Here is a 23828-nt window from a genome sequence, read left to right as displayed (position 1 = left end):
AATGGAAAAAAAAAAAAAACAAGCTAATATCTCTGCAGATTCGTGGAGATTAGCATTTTTCATAGCTTTCGTCATTTTGTCTCATTTTTCAAGCCTACTTGCTTTCAACAAACACTTGCTTATACCTTAAGCCAATGGCATTAATCTAAATGTCCACACTTGTAACATAAGAGAAATTACCTTAATTCTACACATAGTATAACAAATGCACTTTACACCCCACCCCAGCAGCCCAAGATCACAGCATATTAACTTAATCTTGTTTTTGTCCAGCTTTTATTCTAGTTATATTGTAAAGCTTACATTTCTTACTACTGAAAAAAAGGTACTTGTTTACTTTAATATCTTTTAACACGTACAACAGTTATAAAAAGACTACCCCCAAACACATTTAAAATACTCCAATACATAATATACAAAACAGCTTTACTATATCTCTGTAGGATTGATATTAAGCATATACTTCCTGTAGTATTTGGTAAGCATTATTTAGTGACTTTAGTATTTATTCTGATGCTTATTTATACAGTTGGGATTTATCTGTATGTAGACAGTTGACCTTTGTGTTCTTATACATTCTCTTTAGTATACATTTTTTTCTTTGGTGGGGTGGGAAATACATATTAATGCCTTAGAAATGGATGGGGCTCTTGTGAATATTTCTATATACAGTACTTTCTATGCTGATTTGATTACATTTAAATTAGTACGTTTAGCTGGTTAATTATCAGGCCATATAAATGATTGTTTTGTATGTACTGTGTTTTACGCTTGAAGGCATACCATTGCCAAAGGCATTAGTTCTGGTACTTCAGTAAAATACTTACTTACATTTTCCTAGTTGCAACATATACTTTGAAAAGTTTAGTTTGTTGTTTACTAATATCCCTAGATCTTTAATGTTGGTGTTGCCTTTTTATAATTGCAGCAGTTACTTTGGTAATCAAAATTTATTTGCTTTTTTCCTAAGTTTCTGATGTTACATTTTCTATATTAACTGATGTGATATTCATTATTACTATACCAGTTGTCTATTTTTGGAGAATGGTGGCATCTTTTACTTAAATAATTATGTAATTCAGCTTGCAATCATTGGCCTTATTTGGTTTGCCATTACCCATTTTCTGCTTGTATACTTCCCAATTGTATATCAGAGAGAAATAGTCCAAAAATAAGTGGCTTCAATACAGAACCCTATAATTCACCAGTATTAACAGTTGTTGGGACAGGTAAGCAGTGCCGGACTTGTATTCTACTGCTAACCAGTGTTCTACTCACTTAGTTACATATGGATTGACATTTATTGCTTTTAAAATTTCAATTATTACTTTACGTGAAACAGTGCTTAAAGTATTAGGAAAGTCAAGATAAGCAGTATGCACTACCAGCCCTTCATCAATTGCTGGCATTACCTCTTCTAATAATGCCACAAGATTCAAAAGGCAAGATCTTCTCCTTCACATACTTCTACTGGTCACATATCTAGCAAGACTATGTCCTCCTTATCATTCTGTTTAACCCACATCATGACTCTCTTCATGATTTTACTTGAAGTACAATTCAGACTGATTGGTCTAAAATTGTTTGGGTTACTCTCCAATATCATTTATGAATTGGCACAAGTACAGCTGCCATGATTCACGGATTATGTCTATATGCTAACTTTTCTGTTCAGAGTTCTGCAAATCCTACCTGTACCTGAGCAGGTTTTCATCAATACTCCACATTCCTCCCACATCACAAAGATGAGTTATAGCTGAATTGGTGATCTTCCAAATTGCCTGTAGGTGTGCAGGTCATGTGTATGCATGCATATGCCTTGTGATTGGTTGGTGCCCCCACCAAGTGGCAGGACAGGCCCCAGCTAACCCCCCCCCCCCAAACACACACACACAACTGGACTAGGCAGGCCATCAGCGAATGAATGAATGAATGACATATAGGGGTCTTAGTTGAGTTTTCCTTGACTCAGCTTAGGAATCCACCAGGTATGTATGCCACCTGGTCTCAAGGAACTTGAATTTATATTTTGTGTTATAGCACCAGATATTATATCCATTGTTTCTGTAGTGCCCTGCCATATTTCTTTACTTATTGTGAAATTTGCACAAGATCTGTTTTACAAGTACGTTTGTTCTGTGGCTCGGTGATTGTTTCATTGTTTATTGATAGCATGTTATAATCACAATTTCTCTTTCAGTTTTATTTTGCATATCTTATTTCTAGTAATGCTTACACACTCTCATTTTGTGTTTCTCTAGTATACATCCATATTTTCCTGATTCTCATATCTTATCCACTTATCCCATCTTACAACTATGCATTTCTTATTTTTTTCTTTCTTTGCTTATTATCTCTCCATCTGCTATTGAAATTCACACTGTCACACCCACTCCCGACTGTCCCGAATAAAGCTGCCCTTCACACTCGCACACTACTTCTCTCTCTCTCTCTCTCAGTTAAAATGCTATTCTCTTTACTTAATTTCCTTCTTTGAACACCATAATTTATATTATATAATTTTGCCTTTGAATTTACAAAAACAGCACTTTGAGTATTTCTGTCTCTTAATATATTATTTTTATTTCTCTTCTGTATGAGTGAGTAATTTCTATTATTTGCATCCTATAACAATTTCATCTTCGCATATATATAACATGTCAACATGCTCAATTACTGTAAGACATTAAATATATCTTTCTTGTACTGATGGTATATGTATATTAGTCTGAATGTTACTACTACGTATGTGCATGTATCTACTGTATTGTATCTGTGGAGCTTTTCTCCCCAGGCCTCAGCTGAAAATGGGTTTCATTACCCAGTTGAACATTCCTGGTAAAAAAAAAAAGTCAGTAAATAAATTATTAATTCTGTGATTCCACCAAATTATTTTCTTAATTGTTGACTTTAAATGTATATTTCTGTTTTATAGGTATTTGTTTAATTTACCTGTGTATTTATGTTTTATCATTGCTTGTATTCATGAATGCAGGAGTTAAAAGTTCATGGAACTCATTGACAGTACGCTGAGCAGACTTACTACTGTCATTAAAGATGGCATTCCAGTCTGTTTTAATAACTAAGTCACTTCCTGCACCATAATTTCCATTTTCAAAGTCTAAGATACTTTACTTAATTATTACCAAGTCTTTTGTTACAGTTAGGATAAAGATGATGGTGGCACGTTTTCAGTTAATTATAACCATTGGCAGGGTGCAGAAAGTATCCAAGCTTGTCAACAAGGCCATGTTTCTATCTCTTATACTCTTAACTCCTCTTTTGACTATACTTGATTCTTTCTACTGTCAGAAACTTTCATGCCTAATCCCACCACTTTACCATCTTCTTACTGTCTCCTCCCTCGTGATCCCAGTTTTTCCCAGTTGTTTTTTTCCATCTCCTACTTAGTCATCCCTCCTTGCTATTTTTGCTTTTGAAGATGTCCTTGGGTCTTGCTCAATGGCTCCCCTTGACCCTACTGGACAGTTTGTTCCTCTTTGGGTAGAAAGCCAGGCTCTCTCCAGCTCGGGTGACAGACATATGGTCTATTCATTCCCTGGCTAGAGGGCTTATTAGTCCTCTCTTTCCCAGGAAAGGACAGAGATTGATGGTAGGTAACTGGCTAGTCTGCTTGGCCTGGTGGGCTTCCCCCTTCTCCTCTCAGAGTTCCTAATCACATGATGGTTTACTACAGCTCTACTAGTGCTGCTGACTGAGGGAGCATGTGTGCCTTTGTCAGATGGAAATACCTGGATAGTAAAGTTTACCTATAAAACTAGTATTAGAATTGCAACCTGTAACTTAGTGAGGCATTGCATGGAGTTCACCTAAGAGCAGCTACCTTGAGTGTCAATCAGAGCTAATACTATAACTCAGCACTACCTAACCCTATCTCCTTATCCTAGATACCTCAGTCTAACTTATTCCTCAGCCTTGTAGCTCACCCTAATACAGGTCTGGATAACATGGATATGCAGTGTCCAAAATTAACTTGTAGCCAATTTGGTAGATATGGGCATTCTGAGATAATGTAGCTATTGTTTCATGCTCACATGCAACCATTTAATCCTATAAAAAACTAAAATAGTATGTGAGAGATCTACATACACCATCTCCTTAGAGGCAATAATCTTACTGACAAATAATGTTGCCAGGAACACACACACACTACATTCCCTTCACATGGTATCAACCACACACAAAGACAATCTTATGTTGAGGTACTGAAAAGCAATCTTCCCAAAACCTCAAAGACCTCCTAGGCCAATTAATGGCAATGCCTATCCTCAGTAACCTGTAAAGCATACACCAAAAGCCACACTAAACACCACACATAGGCCTACACCCAGTGGAACCCCCCCCAACAGCTAAACCCATAAGGCAAGCAAACATTTTACCAAGGACTCTCGTCACAGGGGACTCCATTGTACTACACACAGATGCCGCACTCACCAGACTGTACAAGGAGGATAACTGTTAGTTGCTTATCTGTAGCCAGGATCCGCTAGGTTACACACACACACACACACACACACACACACACACACACACACACACACACACACACACACACACAGGTCACTATATACCAGTGTGATTCTATCATAGTATCATAGTCCATGTGGGCGTAAATGACCTGGAGTATATGAAGAGAGACATTATTGATCTCTCAGAAAATGCATCTCAGACAGGTATGTGCCTTGCACTGAACATCATTTGACCTTCCCCAAGGATGGTGTCACAGTATGATCAAAAGAGGATCCACTTCAATAATTGGCTTAGTTTTTGATGTCACTCCAGAGAGATTCAATGTCTGTCAGCATGGGAGGACATGGTTAAACCATGTTGCTTTGCAAAGGATGATCTGCATCTGTCCCCCATAGGCTTTTGAATATTGTCTAAAATTTTATCCACCTCTTAGAGCCATTGTTAGGCAATGCCAAACTGAAAAACCTACCAACACAGCAAATAAAAACTCAAATAAAGAAACCTAAATGTTTTACTGCTAGTGCTAGGAGCTTTAGTAAAAAGCACCACACCCTATTAATGTTTTCTCACAGTGGAGAATATACACATCTGTGCTGTTACCAAGACACGGTTTAAAGCCACAGAAAGTACTATGGCAGTGCAATACTTTAGTGCCTTCCACACATTTAGACCACTGATTGTAGAGACAGGGACAAAAGGTAGAGGAGTCTCACTGCACATCAACAATAAGTTTACCTCTAGGTTAACAGAGATGATGCCCTGAAGTTTATCCATGTGCAAATCACCTTGGATAAAGGCCCATCCCACAACTTAGCAAGCTACAGGTCACCCTCTTATGTCCCCAAGAATCCTACAGCTTGTACCTCAACCTACTGGAGACATTGACCATCCAACCAAATGCACTACTCATGGGAGACTTCAACTACCCCTCTACAGACTGGGAAACAAACTATCTCTAACCCACAGGCACAACGTTTCCTGGACTTCATTAACTCAAGAACCCTTGACCAAATAGTGTGCACAATCACCAGAGGTTCAAACATACTGGACCTGGTACTCACCAATATGGGAGAGTGCTGCACCTCCCCCCCATGTCATGTTGTTCCCCCATTCTTGTGAGGCAGAGTCCATCCTTAACCCTACTTGAGCGTAACCTTGACCAATGGAATAGAAAATCAGAAATTTACCCCAAGTTAGACAGCGGTTCGCAGTAAGTATGCCCAAACTAACATACTCTCAACATAACGTTTAGAAACTTTACAATTAACATACCTCCTCCTAATAAATGCCAATGATATAAAGGGACACATCTGGGTTGGAATGCACGGCCAGGCTTGTAAATGCCCATGTGGTCGTTAGCCTATTATATGTACCTATGAATGTATGAACTTAAAGAACAGGGGAAAAAAGGACATACTACAGACAGCATGTAATTCACAGACAAGTTATTCAAATACCCAGAAAATTAGCATCATATAGTAAAACAAAACTGCATCTGTTTGGACTACTTGCAGCACGACTGGGGGGCTGATTTACAATCTAACCTGGATCCCTTCTATATTTACAGTTACTTTCTTCAATAAGATATTTTTTTTAAGTTGGACGTTTAAATCCTTTGAGGTCAGGGACTAATCTGATGGATTCAGGAAGTGGGTTCCAACATGTCAGTGCAATTTATAATTCAGTGGTGGAGAGTTTGAACGGTGGTCTTACTAGCTGGATTATTTCATTACATCCGAGCAAGTGGGTTGCTGCTCTGATGTTCAGTAAGTTCTTTAAAGAAGGACAGTAGCTGTCAAACAGCAACTTGTAAATGAGCATTGCTAGCAGATGTAGGAGTTACTTGTAGCCATTTGCCTCTTTGAAGTGTAGTGCACTGATGTTCATTAGGATTGACCAGGTGCATAAATCTATGTATTTTATTTTCAGTTGCTTAAATCCAGGAGATGTTATGAGCAGAGGAAAAAATAAAGATAAGAAGGGCATAGTTCAGTCTGGAGAGTAGTATGTAACAGCAACAGCAAGCCTGAGTTCTGGAGTCAGCGAATTGGATATTCTACGGAGACTTTAGCTGGTCATGAATTTTGACCACATGAGCTTGTGTGTGTGCATAAAAGTTAGTATGTGATCAATGGTAACCCCTAAATATTTCTGAGAAGCTGCAGCATCAAGGGGATTCCTGAGAGATCTTTTATCTGAGATTTAGATTTTCTGAGATTTAAAAAAGTTCAGTTACAGGCTTGCTGTTCCTGAACTGTTTGTAAGTTTCTGTGAGGCCATTTTTGCTTGGGCTAAAGGAAAGTCTCTCTGTTGATCAGTGGCAGTGAAAAACATTGAGCAGCTCCCCTGCCCCTGTGGGAGTGGTTACTGACTTGAAACTGTAGTTTTATTGACCAGTAGGGGTCATTTCCAAAACTCCTTCATCTTCCCCTCTTAAAACCTAGTTGCCACGTGGGTTTGGCGTCTTTTCAGGCTTGTTGGCTGTTGGTGAAGCACCCACCAAGCGGAGAAAACGCTGAGAGAAGAAGGGAGCCACTTTTGAGATTTTAAGTATTTTTTCTCTGTTTATTTGCTAAGTTTTTCTGCATAGTTGCATAGTTTGAGCATTTTCTGGCTTGTTAAACTTGATTTCTGTATTAGTAGCTGTATTTAGAGCACAACCAAAAGCTGTTTACTGAATTTCCTGTTTGCACTTAATTTTAAAATCGTTTTTTCTCAAAACTTGCATATTTTCTGTCTTTGACCTAGCACTCTTGTGTGGGGTCATTTACTGCACTGTTAAAACTTGATATTACTTGTGAACCTCTGCTATCTCTGAAAAAACAAAAACAAAAAAAATCTTGCGTTTTTCCCACTTTTCTGAGATTTAAAAAAGTTCAGTTACAGGATTGCTGTTCCTGAACTGTTTGTAAGTTTCTGTGAGGCCATTTTTGCTTGGGCTAAAGGAAAGTCTCTCTGTTGATCAGTGGCAGTGAAAAACATTGAGCAGCTCCCCTGCCCCCCGTGGGAGTGGTTACTGACTTGAAACTGTAGTTTTATTGGCCGTATTGGGTCAATTCCTGACTCTTTCCAGCCCCTGCTATCAAGCACGCTTTAGCGTGGAGTTGCCACTAGAGCAGTTAAACTTTTTCTGGCTCCATAAAGTCTGTTCTTCATTTTTTCCCTTAGAACTGCTCTACTAGTAATCTAAACAAGTATATCCCTTAACTAAAAAGTGCAGCACTTGTTCCTAAAAAGCTTTTTTTTTTTTTATTTTTTCTCCAAAAAAAAAAAAAAAAACTCAGCACTTGTCTTAAAAGCATCTTCTTTTCAGGCTTAGCACTTCTGTATTATACAAAGTCCCTCACTAGCGAACCCCCCCCCCCAGGAGTACCCACTTCCTAAGTCCTCTCTCATTCAGTTACACCCCAAACTTCAGTTACACCCCAAACTTCTTAATTTCTCTAGCATGTCGAAGGGCCAGATGCTGGCGTCCTCTCCTGTCCAGTTGGTGAATATTGAGGCAATGTTACAATTGCCTCATGTACACAGACAACCCTCTCCTCCTCCCACATAACACAAATACTTGCGAGAGATGCAGCTATTTAGCCAAACTGGAGGCTGAGCTCTCTAAACTCAGGACTGGCAAGACCAGACAGGAGGAGAAGGCAACTACACACACCACAAAACCAGTCTCACATAAGAATCAAACACAAACACACAAAGACATACTCGGAGGGTCTGAGCAAAAATTTACCTAAACAGCAGAGGCCTCCAAAGCAGACACCCAAGCAACCGCCACCTCATGACACACCACAGGCAACACATAAAACACAAAATCAGTGTGCAAAGCAGTCACAGCCCTTAAGGCCAAATACAACACCAAACATACTTGTCATAGGTGACTCCATAGTCAGACACACTGACGTCCCACTCACCAGGCTGAACAAGGAGAGGGTCACAGTAAGCTGCCTATCGGGCGCTAGAATCCGCCACATAACACAAGCACTCGGGGCACTCCACAGCAAGTACAAATATGACACAGTCATTGTCCACGCTGGTGTGAACGACCTGAGATGTACCTCCCTGGACTACATGAAAAGAGACATAGAGGAGCTCTCTGATTATGTAGCCCAGGCAGGTATGACCCTGAGCAGCATCCTTCCTTCACCAAGAATGATGCCACAACATAGAGACAAGATGATCAGCTTTAACAACTGGCTTAATTTCTGGTGTCATTCAAAGGGGATCCAGTGTCTGTCTGCCTGGGATGACATGCTTGACAAGCCACGCTGCTTCGCAAGGGACGGCTTGCACCTGTCACCCCTGGGATTCCGGATATTGGCTAAGGCTCTTGCCACCCCCATAGTGCCTTTTCTAGGCAAGGCTCAAACTCTAAACCTACCACCCTAGAAAACAAAAATGGGAAGAAACTAAGGGTAATGCTGCTCAATGCCAGAAGTCTAAATCTTAAAATGCACGCACTCAAGGCCCTTCTCAGTATGGAGAACATCGATGTCTGTGCTGTGACTGAAACCTGGTTCAAGGCTCCTGAGAGCACCCCGGCACTATCAGGTTTTACCTCATATCATGCGTTCCGGCCCCAAAACCCGGACCACACCACAAAAGGAGGGGGTGTATCCATATTCATCAAGGATACCCACACCTCCAGGTTGGTGGCAACGCACGAAGCTTCGGAAACCATCCAGGTGCAATTAACCATAGGCAAAACTGCTCTACAATTTGTAGCATGCTACAGGCCACCCTCTCAAACTCAGGAACCCCACACAGCCTTCCTGAAGACACTGGAGGGTATAAATGTATCTCCAAACACCATTATATTGGGTGACTTCAACTACCCGAATATAGACTGGGAACATTACTCAAGCCCAAACTTTCTAGCCCAAAGGTTCCTGGAGTTCATAAATTCAAATGCCATGGAACAACTAGTCACCGTTCCCACAAGAGGAGAAAATATACGAGATCTCATCATCACAAACATGGGGACAAAATGCTCCACACCAGAAGTATATCCCTCATTGGTGAGATCAGATCATAAACTAATCTCACTGGATATCCACATCCCGCCCCCCCCCCCAACCAAAAAGAACACAGCGAAAAACTTCTCTAAAGCAAACTTCACACTACTCAAGACTGGTGTGGTATCCTTCAAGGCCCCCGAGCCAGTGGAAACAACAACCCAAGCTGCGGAAGCCCTTACAAATGCTTTCTACGAACACCTCCAGGACTGCATGGATCAGGCAATCCCTAATAAAACCAAGACTCTTTCCACCAAGGGCAAACGTCCAGTCTGGTGGACACCAGCCATAAACAAACTTTACAATAAGAGGAGAAAGCTGTTACATGATAGAGCAAAATCCATAAAACAGAAGACACCTTTGATCATTATTAGTAAAAAAATACGAGCACTCATAAAATCATCCAAGGCCAACTTTGAGAGAAAAATTGCCATAGATTCAAAAGACAATCATAAGGCCTTCTTCAGCTATGTTAGAAACCTGGGTGGAAACTCCCAGATATGCTCAGAATTAGTCCAAAATGATACAAAAATCACTGAACCCACAGACATTGCCAACATACTGGCAAACAGGTTCAGTGCAAACTTCACCCCCCTCTCCCCCCCAAAAGGAGAGATAACTATCCCAGCGGAGTGCAGCCTCCCAGACATCTCCAATGCACAGGTAAGCCACAAAAACTCTGGGCTAGGCTTATAAATGCCTTAGGGCAGATAGCCTAGTATAAACCTATGAACCTATAACAGGTTGAGTCCCTCTGACTTTTTTGTGAGGTTCCCAGTAGCATAGTGGTAGTTCTGGCAAAACTGACTGGAAATATTAAAAAAATATATTTTCTTCACCCGTTTTATTTATTGCATAACAAATGATAATGCATGTTCTACATTATTCTTCTGTGCCCATTTTCTGCAACATTCCTAATATTCAGGCCAAAGGATGTTAACCTAAAACATTTCACAGTCAAGTTTATTTGTTTACTTTCTATGTATATGTATATGCCCATCATCAAAACTACTGGTTGGCTTGTCAAGCAAATCCAGTATGCTGTTTCATCAAGTAGCTGTATACATTATGATTTCAAAATGTGAAACAAACTTCCTGATAGATCACTACACGTTGTGAATAAACTTCGCATCTATCATCAGAGTGAACATGATGTCAGTCTCACAGCTCTTTTACTTGCAAGTTATACACTGCTAAAAAGTATTTGATGACCTCCTGTGTTTCTAGGGTGCACCAAGAAAGGAAGGACATGCTTTTATGTTTAGACAGAGTTGTCTGGATATAAAACATTTAAGTACAGAATACCATTTTTTTTTCACTTTGGTTAATGCTGAGCATATTGCCAGTTTAAGCAATGCACACATCCATGTACGCACAAACTATATTTGCGTAGTTATGTCCTCATGTCTCACTATGTTGACAAGTGAAGATGAGCACTGGCAAATGCAAACAATTCTTTTTATGCATCCTACCTCAAAAACCCAGTGCTATACAAGTTATATATTTTTTTCAAACATGAATGGGGTGCTATTAGTGTTTTCTAGATAAAGACTAAAACAGTACCACTTGTGTGATTAGAAATTTGAAGCAGCAAATTAACACACAAAAATCATCATTTTTCAAGCACTAACAAGAAGGAATACATGATGACCAAGGGTAGTATTCACAGTCGTTCCGTGAATATGTTAAGGCAACTGGCACAATTTGTGAATAGGTGCAACCAAGGTGACTACGCTTACGCAAATGAAGTAATAGTGAGATGGAAATGAGAAATTATGTAAAACAATGCATGTTAGTAAGTTATCTTCCCACTTGTTTGTGGTTCATAGTCATAATTTGACACATTTCTGCACTGTACGCAGATACATTACAAAAGGCAGAATCACGTTTCTATCTACTTTGCAATTAGTGAAGATACTTTCTCTTGCTGCTGTCATTGCTATTTCCCAGTGACAGCTGATTGTCTTGGCTGAGCCAAAACTGCTTGCATCCAGCAGCGATCATTGACCAAGAATGCACAGACAGAGACTTGCACATTATAATGTTGAAAATCAGGGAAACCTTGATAGATTTAGAGTGGACAGGGATACTGTAAGGATCTGAGCGAGCTATAATGGTTCCCCACTTAGGTAACTGGGGGGATGAATGGCCTTCTATACTTGCCACTGGGATCTTCCAGAGACAGAATGGGGACCTAATGGGTATTTCACAGGCTTCTGTCTCAAGGATACTTCATCAGCTGCCAGGTAATGTGGGATGCATGGGAGTGCATCACCAACTCATTTGCCCAGCATCCTGGCAGTGCACACGATCCCCATAGCTAGTACAACAGACCACTCTACCACCTCTTCCTACATGACAGGATGCCCAGTGGTTATCTTGTTAGTAATTGGGAAATGTATCTTTTTCATTTAAGTATATATTCACAGTAAAATGTACTGCTTAATACTAAACCAGTTTTCCTTTGTTTTGTCTTTTCCCAGTTTTCTTTTCTTTTTCAGGTGATGCAGTATATTCATTGCAGTCATGGCTTATGGCACCAGTGAGCAATCTAAGTGGAGCTATGGAACTGAATTTTAATACAGCCCTGTCCCAAACCTGTATTGTCAATGTGAGGGTAGTCGTCATGCTGAAATCCCATTTCAGGTGTCTAGATGAGTATGGGCCTGCCCTTCATATGACCCTGCTACTGCATGCAGGATGTTTATTTCATGTTGCTTACTGCACCGCAAGACCATGCACCAGTCTGGTGATGAAGTGAGCCATGCTGTCAGTGCATTCCTACTATGACTACTGATGACCAGCCGGCAACAGTAGTAAGGGACTTCAAGCAGCAGGCTAGGGTATGGCATATAGCTGTGCAAATAAATAAACGGCAACTAGTCCAGATTTATGGATCATGACATTCAGATTAGTGTTTACTTTTTAAAAAAAAAAGTGTGTAACTGATGCGTGCAGTGCTATGTGGGGGCTATGCTGCGTGGTACATGATCTACTGTCATTATTCATCACGCATACCCTATTATCTTAATTTTTTTCTTCAGAATGGGTAGTCATAATATTGTTTATAAAGTTATGCCTGATTCCTCAGTTCAATGTCATGACACATTTGCTGCTGGGCAGCCAATGCTTTGCATGTTTCTTGAGATAACTGTGATATGTGTCTGCACCTGACACCCCTCTGAACAGGTGAACAATGTTACCTCTCAGTGTGTGCTTCATCTAGAAGGTGTTCCTTTGGTTGTGGGGACACTGTTGTTGAGGTGCACTGGTTCTCTCCCTGTTAAGCCTGTAGTGTAATGTCCCCATCTACCTGACTTTGTGATCCAGTGTGATTTCCTTCAAAGTTATGTACCTGCTGTAGGTTGTGTGATCCTGCCATTAAACTTGGTGACTGTGTGCCACTTTCCAACCACCAGACTCTAGGAGGAGGTGAGTGTGGGATTTATAGTAAGTGAAAGACCATAGAGGACACAGAGAATTTCAGTTTGCTTATTTCTGTATACATTTCTACTTAATCCCTTATATGCTTACATTTCTTAAGCAGCAAATTAACATTTTTTATTTGTGTGTGCAACTTGTCTCTGAGGGAAATGTAAAAAAGTGTGCTCCTTAGAGCAATGTCACATGACAGTACTTAAAATTGCAAGTATAATATGCAAGGTATGGCACGGTGGAATGCAGAAACAGAAATGAAAATGTATGCAAAGGATGCAGAAAGTACACATCTCCCAGTCAGTCTGTACACAGATAAAATGTAACAATTTGAAGAAAGTCGTGCTGTCCTTCTGTTCAACTTGCAGTGAAGAAAAAATACATATTAGCACAAATGGATTTGATGTAATGACTTTATTTGCCACTTTCTTGTTTAACAAATTTAGGCATATAACACAACTGATCAGAAATGTGTACAGAAATAAGCACACACATTATGAAACTGCAAGAATAACTGCTCAGGAGAAAAGGAGACTGAAAAAAATCTGACTGAGGGTGCTAGTGACTATGCAAAGAAAAAATGTTTTCATACTAAAAAATGTTATATAATAAATGAAGTATTTTCTACGTTTCTACTTATTTTTAAGTATAAATACAGGAGCAATTCATACACAAAGAAAGAGCAAGAAGTAAAGTGCATTTGTTACATAACTGCAGCACAATCCATATCAGCCAGGTATTTCAAATTTATTACTATTTCTTATGTCACACCAGCTTATCTCATTAGTATCAGTAGACTAAAAATTGCCAACACTTGATATCCTTATACTGATCATTTACAGGTTTCCAAAAATATTTTCCATTTTTTTCTAAACAAAGATTTAATAAAAAAAAAAAAAAAAAAAAAAAATCAATGTAACTAAAGAGTAAAATGATTGTCTCCATTTCTTGTTTGCCTCTCTATGCTCTTTTTCTTATTTTAATTAACCATTACTTTGTTTTTCTTTTTTTCCCTTTCTCTCCCATTTACATTAATTTTTCCACAGGTCCAGAATCCCTAGGAGCAGCCCATCCTTGTTCCTCCCAGGTCATGAAGCATTTACCCCCTGCTCATCCAGGGATGTTCTCCAAGGGTCTGATTGATATCACCTGTCTGCAGGTACCCTAGCATGGGGCAGCCTGTCAAGCCTCACAGACCATGGGCTTCATAACTTGGTTGAGGATGTGGTGGAGCAGGTAGTGGTGAGGCATTTTTAGCCAGTCTATAATGCTCTTCAGTGGGTTCAAGACTAGCTACCCCAGTCAGCACTGACAACCATGCTACCACAGGCCTCTACCACCTCAACATTGCGTCCTTCACTGTAAGATCATCAGGCGGTAGAAATATTTGACGTCCTATGGACTGGGTGCATTCTGTTCCCAACTCCTCTTCACCTCCTTCTTTCCTTTCCTAATCTTCCCTCCTACACTGTCTAACCTACTTCTAGCCAAACTACCATCTTACATGAAAAAAAAATTCAAAGAATGGGGGCTCTATCCACCATCAAAATACTGCACCCCTCCTCTCCCACCTCCTCCATCAGAACCCACTGTTGTAAGGGTAACCATATAAAGATATCCCTATATAAAAAAAAAAAAAAGACAAACACTTGCCTGATATACTTGCTTGTGCATAACTATATTAATCCATAACACCCAAGACTTCCAAAATTTCACAAGCATTTAGTTTTCCCCATAGTACTTTGCATATATTCCAGAATTAAATTCACCAACTTTATGCATTTCATGAAAGTGGGCATTTCCTCACAAAAGCTTTAGCATTGCTGTAGTCATTGTAAATAACCCTCAATTAGTGCATTTGCATACAGGTGTAGTTGTATTCTTCATGACTAACTGCTATGAAACTGCAAACCTTGTGACTATAAATACCATCCCAAGTGTTCTGGACTCTTTTTCTCACTGTAAGCCTGCTTTGTAGATAGGACTTACACCGATTTTACGTCACTTACTCCAAGAACGAGTCTTCTAGGATTGGGGCAGGCTTATACTAGAGTAAGTCACTTACACTGACAGCATGACTTTTGGAATCAAGGCCCTGAATTTCACTTCGCAGATTACACTTGTGTGACTGGGGCAAGTCAGGCGACTTCTTTGTGCTTTCAGGTCACATTTGAATACAAGATGTAGTGAGTTTTCTTCTTACATAATTCCCTAGTTATGAGGTTATCACTTCCATTTCATGTTTTCTGTTATCAGTGAAGAATGAAGTCTATTACAAATTAGTTTAAATAAAACTTTGTTCTATTTTTTTATTATTCTGAAGTCACATAATTCATGGTTAAAAATGTGATTAGAAGTACTGCTACAATCATGTTACAAATGCTTACCTGAAAACAGTATACTCCTCTCCATCTGTACATGTCACCCTACACAATGGTGCAAGGTCAGTCAGAAACTGTCCTCCCTAGAAAAAAAAAAAACAGAAAAATATCCTATTAAATGAAGTCTAGCAATAAAATGGAAACAATTATATAATGACTGGCCCGAGACATTCAAAAATGAGCATGCTGATTGGCCAGCCCAACCAGAGTACTCGCTGTAAATTTGACTATTTACTAATGGAAAAAGGCCCATTTGCCTGGACTTTTTCCGTTAGTATATCCTGATTTTTTTTTTTCTGTCCAGAGGTAGCAACGGAGAAAGGAAGATTTCTGTTGCTTTAATCTCGATATGTTAAACGAGTTCAACATAGCGAGATAGCATAGAAAAAAGCAACGGAGATCTTCCTTTCTCCGTTGCTTTTTTTAAAGATATAATAAACAGGAAAAAAGCACCAGCAAGCCGTAACCACCTTAAAACATTTAATGTGTTCCACAGCAAGCAAAGCACAACACAGCACACAATGATAATGATGAAACTACTACCAGTTCGTATTGGTCTCCAACTTCATCAGAAAAATGCTGACAATCCAAACCCCTCCCCATTTATACCTTTGCACACTGCGACACTGAATTCAAGGGGTAACAACAGAAATGCATTATATAAATACACTTTGAGCTGTGAAGGTGCTTCTTACAGTTTTTTGTATTAGATGAAGTGGTAATGGATGGTAGGGGTGGTTCTTGGGATACCATGTTGGAATATAGAGAGGTTTACTGGAAACTGGTATTAGAAGCCAATAGGTGGCCGAATTTGAACAACATGGTCTCCCTAGCCCCAGTTTTAAAATTAAGAGCAGAAAAGTTATGAATTTCACACACATGTGGTTTGAAATATTGTTCAACAAGATTGATTTTACTTGATTTTTTTTTACATTAATTTATTCATTTTTAACATGCATTCATTTTTTTTATATCCATCTATTTACTACAGGTTTTGAAAGTGTGTTTTTAGATATTAAAAAGTGTTTTAAACAGGGGAAAATTGTATTTATTATGCTTGTTTTTAAGGTATGTTTAGGAAAGGGTTAAAATTGAATTCAATGTCACATGATTTTAAGTTTTGGCAGTGTGCAAAGGTATAAATGGGGAGGGGTTTGGATTGTCAGCATTTTTCTGATGAAGTTGGAGACTAAAACGAACTGGTAGTACTTTCAGCGTCATCACTGTGTGCTGTGTTGTGCTTTGTTTGCTGTGGAACACATGTTTTAAGGTGGTTACGGCTTGCTGGTGCTTTTTTCCTGTTTATTGGTTTTGTTCTGGGCATCTCATCCTCCTGGACTTGTTTTTTTAAAGATATCTCGCTATGTTAAACTCATTTAACATAGCGAAATACTTAAAAAAACAATGGAGATCTTCCTTTCTCCGTTGCTACCGCCGCACAGCACTGATGTACTGCGTCAGCATGGGAACACGACCCTTACGCATGCGCAGTACATCAGAAATGCCCCAGGATACCTGTTGAAGGGTAGCACACTGTCATTATACAATGACATTATTTAAGAAAAGTAAGTATTTTCTTAAATAATGTTACTGTATAATAGCAAAAACCCACGGCTGGGTGTGGGCAATGCTGGATTTACCCACTGCTGTCTATGGTTGGTCACGAGGGCGAACCGTGGGTAAATCCAGCATTACTCACACCCATCCATGGGTTATTGCTTAAATATTACGTACCAATCTATTGGAATGGAAAGTTTCCTAGAATATCTGTAATGACTATTCATCTCCAAGGACATACAGATTGACAGGTTATAATTGAGCAAACACTCCTGTCAGGACGTGGTGGTAGCATAGCTTACCTTATAAACACAGACAGACAGACAGACAGACAGACAGACACACACACACACACACACACACACACACACACACACACACACACACACACACACACATCAAGGAATGGTTTCACTTTCCAAACACATTCCTGCCACATAAAATGAAGTGCATTTCTTCTAATTCTTTCCAGATGATGGTCTCAAACACAGCTGCTATGTCTCATTTTGCCTTATATTTTTGACCTGTCCCTGGTAACATTTTTAAATTTATGGTAAATCAATGAGGAATGTAGTCAGTCAATAATGAAAAACATTAATATTTTAAAAATTACCACTAATTTTGGACTTTTTTCCTGCATTATCTTTTTTGTCCCAGACACATGAGAAAAGAAGTTGATAGTTATCAGAGACACATATCTTACAAGCAGAACGAGTGAGGGTCAGAAATAGAGGAAAAAATAAAAGAACCCCAGGAAGGCTAAGAAGAACTAAAAACAGAAACCTCAAAAGTTGAAAGTTAAGAAGAAAAAGCGACTTTCTTACAGGAATGCTATTGCAAACATAGTATTACATTAACTATTAGCATGTATACCTCAGTAACCTATGCCTGTACAAGTTTCACTGTAGTCTGTGTTTCCACTGTATGCATATAAGGTGCATACGTGTTAAGCTTATATATATATATATATATATATATATATATATATATAATTTTTTTTACTTTTCTCTTGCATATAAATCTGTGCATACAAATGCATTTAAGCATAAAGAATACACATATGCACAGGAAAATAATAATTGTGTTACACTTGCAGTTACTTAAATGTACTTGAACATACGTAACTTCAGCGTCAATCAAATGTAATTACCTTATAGTTTCTCTAGAGCTTTGCTCCCCAAGTCCCCAGTAAAAATGTGCCCTGTTCTGGTGCACTATCCTGACCAACAAACAAAAATAAATAAAATCTTCTAAATGGCCAAAAGGAATCAGCACTGTAACTTATTAAACAATGTGGAGTTCCTCTACAAAGACCACTTCATTCATGGAAAAAAGTTGCAAGAACCTTCTCAACAGCCTTTATAGGTCTTTGTAATGCAGACTAACATATGAAAAGCATGGAGAGATTGCTACCAAGGTAAGAGTTTGTGACTGATAGCAGATCTAAGAGTCATGCACGAGTAATAATACATACTTAGAGAATGGGCGGGACTGTACATAGTACCCTGACTGGAGAACGTTCTCCAGCAGGGTATTAATATGCAAGCAATGCCCACTGACAAAATGAGTCTGCCACTTCATGGCAGCATATCAAGCTGCCGTGGAGCTCGGACAGAAAAAAATAAAGGCCACCATGATTTTATGCTTGCTAGGCAGTACTTCTGCCGTTTGGCGAGTGTAAAATGTAAAAACAAAAAAAAAAAAAAGAGAAAATAGGAAAAGGTGTGTGTGTGTGTGTGTGTGTGTGTGCGTGTGCGTGTAAAAAAAAAAAAAAAAAAAGAGAAAATAGGAAAAGGTGTGTGTGTGTGCGTGTGCGTGTGTGTAAGTGCATGCATGCATGTGAGTGAAAACGAGATCAATCGAGCCATTATTTTGCACTCACTGAGCAACTCTTTTGCTGGTTAGTGAGTGTAAAATAAATAAAACTGAAAAAAGTATGTGTGTATGTCTGTTTATGTTTCTGTTTGCGTGTGTGAGTGAATGTGTGCAGTAAAGCAGAACAAACTCTGTGTGTGTGTGTGTGTGTGTGTGTGTGTGTGTGTGTGTGTGTGTGTGTGTGTGTGTGTGTGTGTGTGTGTGTGAGACAGAGAGACAGAGTGAAGAGTAAGCATGATCCCTGGCAGCACCAGCATCAGTTAAGAGGTTTGCATACATGTTCATACCTCCCAACCTCTCAGCACAAGAAATCTGGACACGGCCAAAAATAATGGGGGACAAACGACCAAAAATAAGGAGAGATGTTAAATACTGCTCTTATAAACTTGACTGAAATAATGTCCTGAATTCGTAACCACAGCAGCATAGGTATCTGATAAAAATATTTAAAATAGTAGAGCTTTTAATATCTTTAATAAAACAACAAAGAAGTACATAAATGGCTAAGCCTCCAAAAGAACGATAAGTGCTTTTGTCAAAATCTGCCTTCTTCAGATCGTAATATTCTGAGCCTATTATTTGGATAAAGAGCATTAATTTGGCTAACTAAATGTGACACACCCCTTATTTCAACCAATCCTGTACATACCAATCAATATATGAGGATGGGACCAAACATACAAACCAAAAAATATAGACATTCTGCAAAAAGCTAGACAGTTGAAAGCTCTGTTGACTCTAGGCTTAAAATATCTGGATAAACCTAAAATAAACTGGGCATAAAGGCTCAAAACAGGAACATATTTTACTTGATTAGGATATGTGTTAGCATACACTTTGAGGTGTGCGTGAGAAGCTGAGTGAGAGTTACACTAAAGACTTTTGCATACCTCTGGCCTTTCAGATGAAGAAATCTGGATAACGCCTAAAATAAAGAGGGAACAAAGGCTCAAAAATATGAACAGATTTTAATTACTGCTCTTATATTAAAAGGATTTGTGTTAGTGTGAATTTTCTGTAGAAAATAATACGCATGTCATAATTTAGTACCTTCAATCTCCAATGACTGGCAACAAACCAAACGTTTTAGGAGTAAGGGACCAAAAATAAAGCAAATGCCCAGATTTTTAAGTGTTATATTTTTGATGTAAAATGCTTCCTCTAACACCATTAACAAATACTACAGCAAGTTTGAAACATTACGTGGAGGAACTATTTTACATAAAAATATATAAAAAATAATATAGTACTTAAAAATAAATATATAAGTAAAACAACAATTTTACAGAGAGCCCATTCTCTAAGCACAATAATGCCATACAGGGTGTACGTTAATGTGTAATTAATGCCCTTCCAGGCAGGCGTTAATTACACATTAACACACACCCTGTTGGGCATTATTGCTTGCTTAAACAACTCATATGGTTAATTAACATAGAGAGCCCGACTAAAGCTAAAACAATGTTCTGAAGAAGAATGTTAAAGCAATATGGAATCAGTAAGATGTTCTTTTGACAGGTATTTTTTTTGTCTTGGACAATATATGGTACAGATCATACATTTAACAATTCCCTTTTAAAGTATACAGAGCCTGATGAATGTAATTTATTTAAATAAAAAATTCACTAATTCAGGTTGTGTTCTTGTGTGGTGTGCATTTTTGTTCCACCTTTTGTGTTAGCACTATCAGACAAGATTATCAATGTAAAATAAATTAATTTATTAAGATATAACTGGTGACTAGAACAAACGAAATTATGTTTTTATAAATCTAAGTATAAATATTGTGACTAGCCTGTTATCTGAATATGTTGAACTTTATAAAAATAATTAATAAGCAGTCAATTCAAGAGTAGAAAAAAGGTTCATACAATGTTGTTGTTGTGTCTTTCGGCTTTTCCCGGTTAGGGGTCACCACAGCAGAACTCCGGTCCGCTAATGATTGGCAGTAGATTTTTACGTGCCGAGTTGCCGGCCCTGACGCACACCTTTCAACGAAGGTACGCCCATTCACGCATCTCTCCACACAGAAGACGCTCTAGCTGAGAATCGAACAGGACGTCTTACTGTGAGGCGACAACGTTACCGCAGCACCACCACCGCAGTAATATATACCATTAAAAACAAAAAAATAAATTGCCAGTCTCCAGTGATTCATAATTTAAGTTATTTTTCTTGAAGTATTAAGCTTTCATATTTGCAAGAATACCTGTGAAAACATCCCTTTCATGTATAGACAAGTGAGTGTCTAAACAGAAACAGGAAAATGTCTTACTGTATCAGATGACATATGAATATGACTATCCTTAATTGGGTTAATTTTTTCTACCATTTTCCTCTCCAGGAAACAATTTAGAAGTTCACCTGTTTATTCTGGTATGTAGTGATATAATGCATATATAAGTGCATCCATCTCAGCATCTGCTAATTTGCTCTCTAGCTACTAGCAAGCACCTTCCTGCAAGTCAAGAAAAGGCAAAAGGTTTGCATTTGGACTCTCAATAAATAATACAGAAGTACATACTTGTTGGTCCTACAGGGAACTCAAACAACAGAGAAGATTCCCATAAACAGGACAATGAGGAGAGAGAAAATGGTAAGACATGGGTGCCTTGTGGAGCTGCATCCCAAGCTGTAAAGTAGGAGGACAGAAAGAGCAGGAGGATTACATAAAACGGCTCAGAAAGCAGAGTTCTTCCCAGAAGGAGCATGAATCCCTATGCTGTGGTTAAGACAATAACGTTTGGTGACTATGTGCAGTGAAGATCAAGTGACTGAGCACAAATGCCTACAACAGATATATTTTTGAAGCTCTATTGTTCATCTCCCTCTAATAAAGAACAATTTGCAAAAGAATAGGCTTCTGTATTACTTTCTTCATTTAAGCTTTTATCCTTGAGATTACAAATGTTTTCATAGCAATTTTACTTCAAGTCTAACAGTTCCCACTGAAAAGGAGGAATTTACATCAACATTAAACAATAGCTATTACAGATCCCAGCTCAATGAAGAAGTGTCTCCTACTAGCTCCAATCCTTCAAGGGGCAAGTAAGTTGCATCTACAACACTAAACAAGTCTAACAGGACTAGCGATGTAAGTGAGAGACTTCCCAAATTGCTCCTAGTCAAACTAATAGTTGCATGGTCTTTTATCAATTGAAGTCTGTTTTGAATATACTATTTGCTCACGTACCTATCACAAACAACTTTCAGCTTTTTTTTTTTTAATTAATTAAAAAACTGCAGTATACCCCATGTGGATTTCTTCAATTTTTCTTACTGCGTGACTTTCAAAGCTGCAATTTTTCTGTGAGGAAAACACAGTATGTCTGATCCATGACTTCAAAAGCCAACTTGATTTCAAGTTCATCAAGTTCTAACTGTTGAAACTCTAGATTGGTCAAACCTGTTGAAAGTCAGCTTGTTGACAGTCCAGCACTTTCACCAAGTGCTTTTAGTTCAACAGAGAACAATTTCCAATCAATAAAAATGTACACCCAGACCCCCCCCCAAAAAAAACTCTCTCCTGTCTCTATATAAACCAATTCAAGGTGTATACTAAAACAGACAAAAAGAAACAATTTTTTCTATATATGTGAAGACTATTCCCCTCAGTCTGTGACAACACTCTGCATTGGTTACACTTGATCACTGAAAAATGAGTCATCTTCCTCTTAATGAGTTTTCCTTAGAAGTAATGTACTATATCCTTTCTCATGACTCAAGGTCACATTACCTCTGGTTCAGACTGTCACTGATACACCATTGCCTGTCATCTGTGCCTCAACCCAAGGTATTTACATCATGTTTGTTAACAGTTTATTACATCTGTGTGCAGCACTCAAAGTGTGCTATTCTCGGCAGGCATTTATATACAGTGGATATGAAAAGTGTACACACCCCTGTTAAAATGCCAGGTTTTTGTGATATAAAAAAAGGAGATCACAATAAATCATTTCAAAACTTTTCCCACCTTCAATGTGACCTATAACCTGTACAATTCAATCGAAAAACAAATAAATCTGCTAGGGGAAAAAAATATATAAAAAATAAAAAACGTACAATAAGCTGGTTGCATAAGTGTGCACACCCTTAAACTAATACTTTGCTGAAGAACCTTTTGATTTAATTACAGCATTCAGTCTTCTTGGGTGCACACCTGCCAGCAATTAAAGAGACTCTGATTAACCCCAAATGAAGTTCAGCTGTCCTAGTAGGATTTTCGTGACATTTATGCAGTTGCCTGCCACAGGAAAGCCATGGTTCGCAGAAAGCTTACAAAGCATCAAAGGGATCTTATTGTTGAAAGGTGTCAGTCAGGAGAAGGGTACAAAAAAGTTTCCACAGCATTGGATACACCATGGAACACAGTGAAGACAGTCATCAAAAAGTGGACATCCTCCAAAACTGATGAAAAGACAAGATGAAAACTGGTCAGGGAGGCTGCCAAGAGACCTACAGCAACACTGAAGGAGCTGCAGGAATTTCTGGCAAGTACTGGTTGTGTACTACATGTGACAACAATCTCCCATAGTCTCCATATGTCTGGGCTATACAGTAATGTTGCAAGATGGAAACCTTTTCTTACACAGAAAAAAATCCAGGCCCAGCTAAAATTTGCAAAAAAATACATCAGGTCTCCCAAAAACATGTGGGAAAATGTGTTATGGTCTGATGAGGCCAGTGATGAACCTTTTTGGCCACAATTCCAAAAGGTACATTTGGCGCAAAAACAACACTTTGCATCACCAAAAGAACACCATCCCCACAGTGAAGAATGGTGCTGGCAGTATCATGCGTTGGGGCTGCTTTTCTTCAGCTGGAACTGGGCTTTAGTCAAGGTGGAGGGAATTATGAACAGTTCGAAATACCAGTCACTTTTGGCCAAAACCTTCAGGCGCCTGCTAGAAAGCTAAAGATGAAGAGGAATTTCACATTTCAACCAGTCAATGACTCCAAGTATACATCCAAATCGACAAAAGCATGGCTTCACACCGGAAGAAAATTAAAGTTTTGGAATGGCCCAGCCAGAACCTAGACCTAAATCCAATAGAAAATCTGTGGGGTGACC

At 38.7% G+C, this 23828-nt stretch overlaps 1 protein-coding gene across 4 annotated transcripts in view; it reads right to left on the bottom strand.

Moving 5' to 3' along the window:
• The window catches only part of ABITRAM (actin binding transcription modulator), a 355528-nt gene that overhangs the window by 56578 nt on the left and 275122 nt on the right, over nucleotides 1-23828 (bottom strand). For all 4 annotated transcript variants that reach the window (XM_044064580.1, XM_044064583.1, XM_044064581.1 and 1 more), the window contains exon 6: nucleotides 15332-15408. In XM_044064580.1, coding sequence (XP_043920515.1) covers nucleotides 15332-15408 — 77 coding nt within the window. The remainder of the gene's footprint in view (nucleotides 1-15331; nucleotides 15409-23828) is intronic.

The sequence above is a fragment of the Protopterus annectens genome, chromosome 3.part0 (assembly GCF_019279795.1).
Source record: "Protopterus annectens isolate FY-2018-M chromosome 3.part0, PAN1.0, whole genome shotgun sequence".
Lineage (NCBI taxonomy): Eukaryota > Metazoa > Chordata > Ceratodontiformes > Protopteridae > Protopterus > Protopterus annectens.
This window is presented reverse-complemented; position numbering and strand designations above follow the sequence as displayed.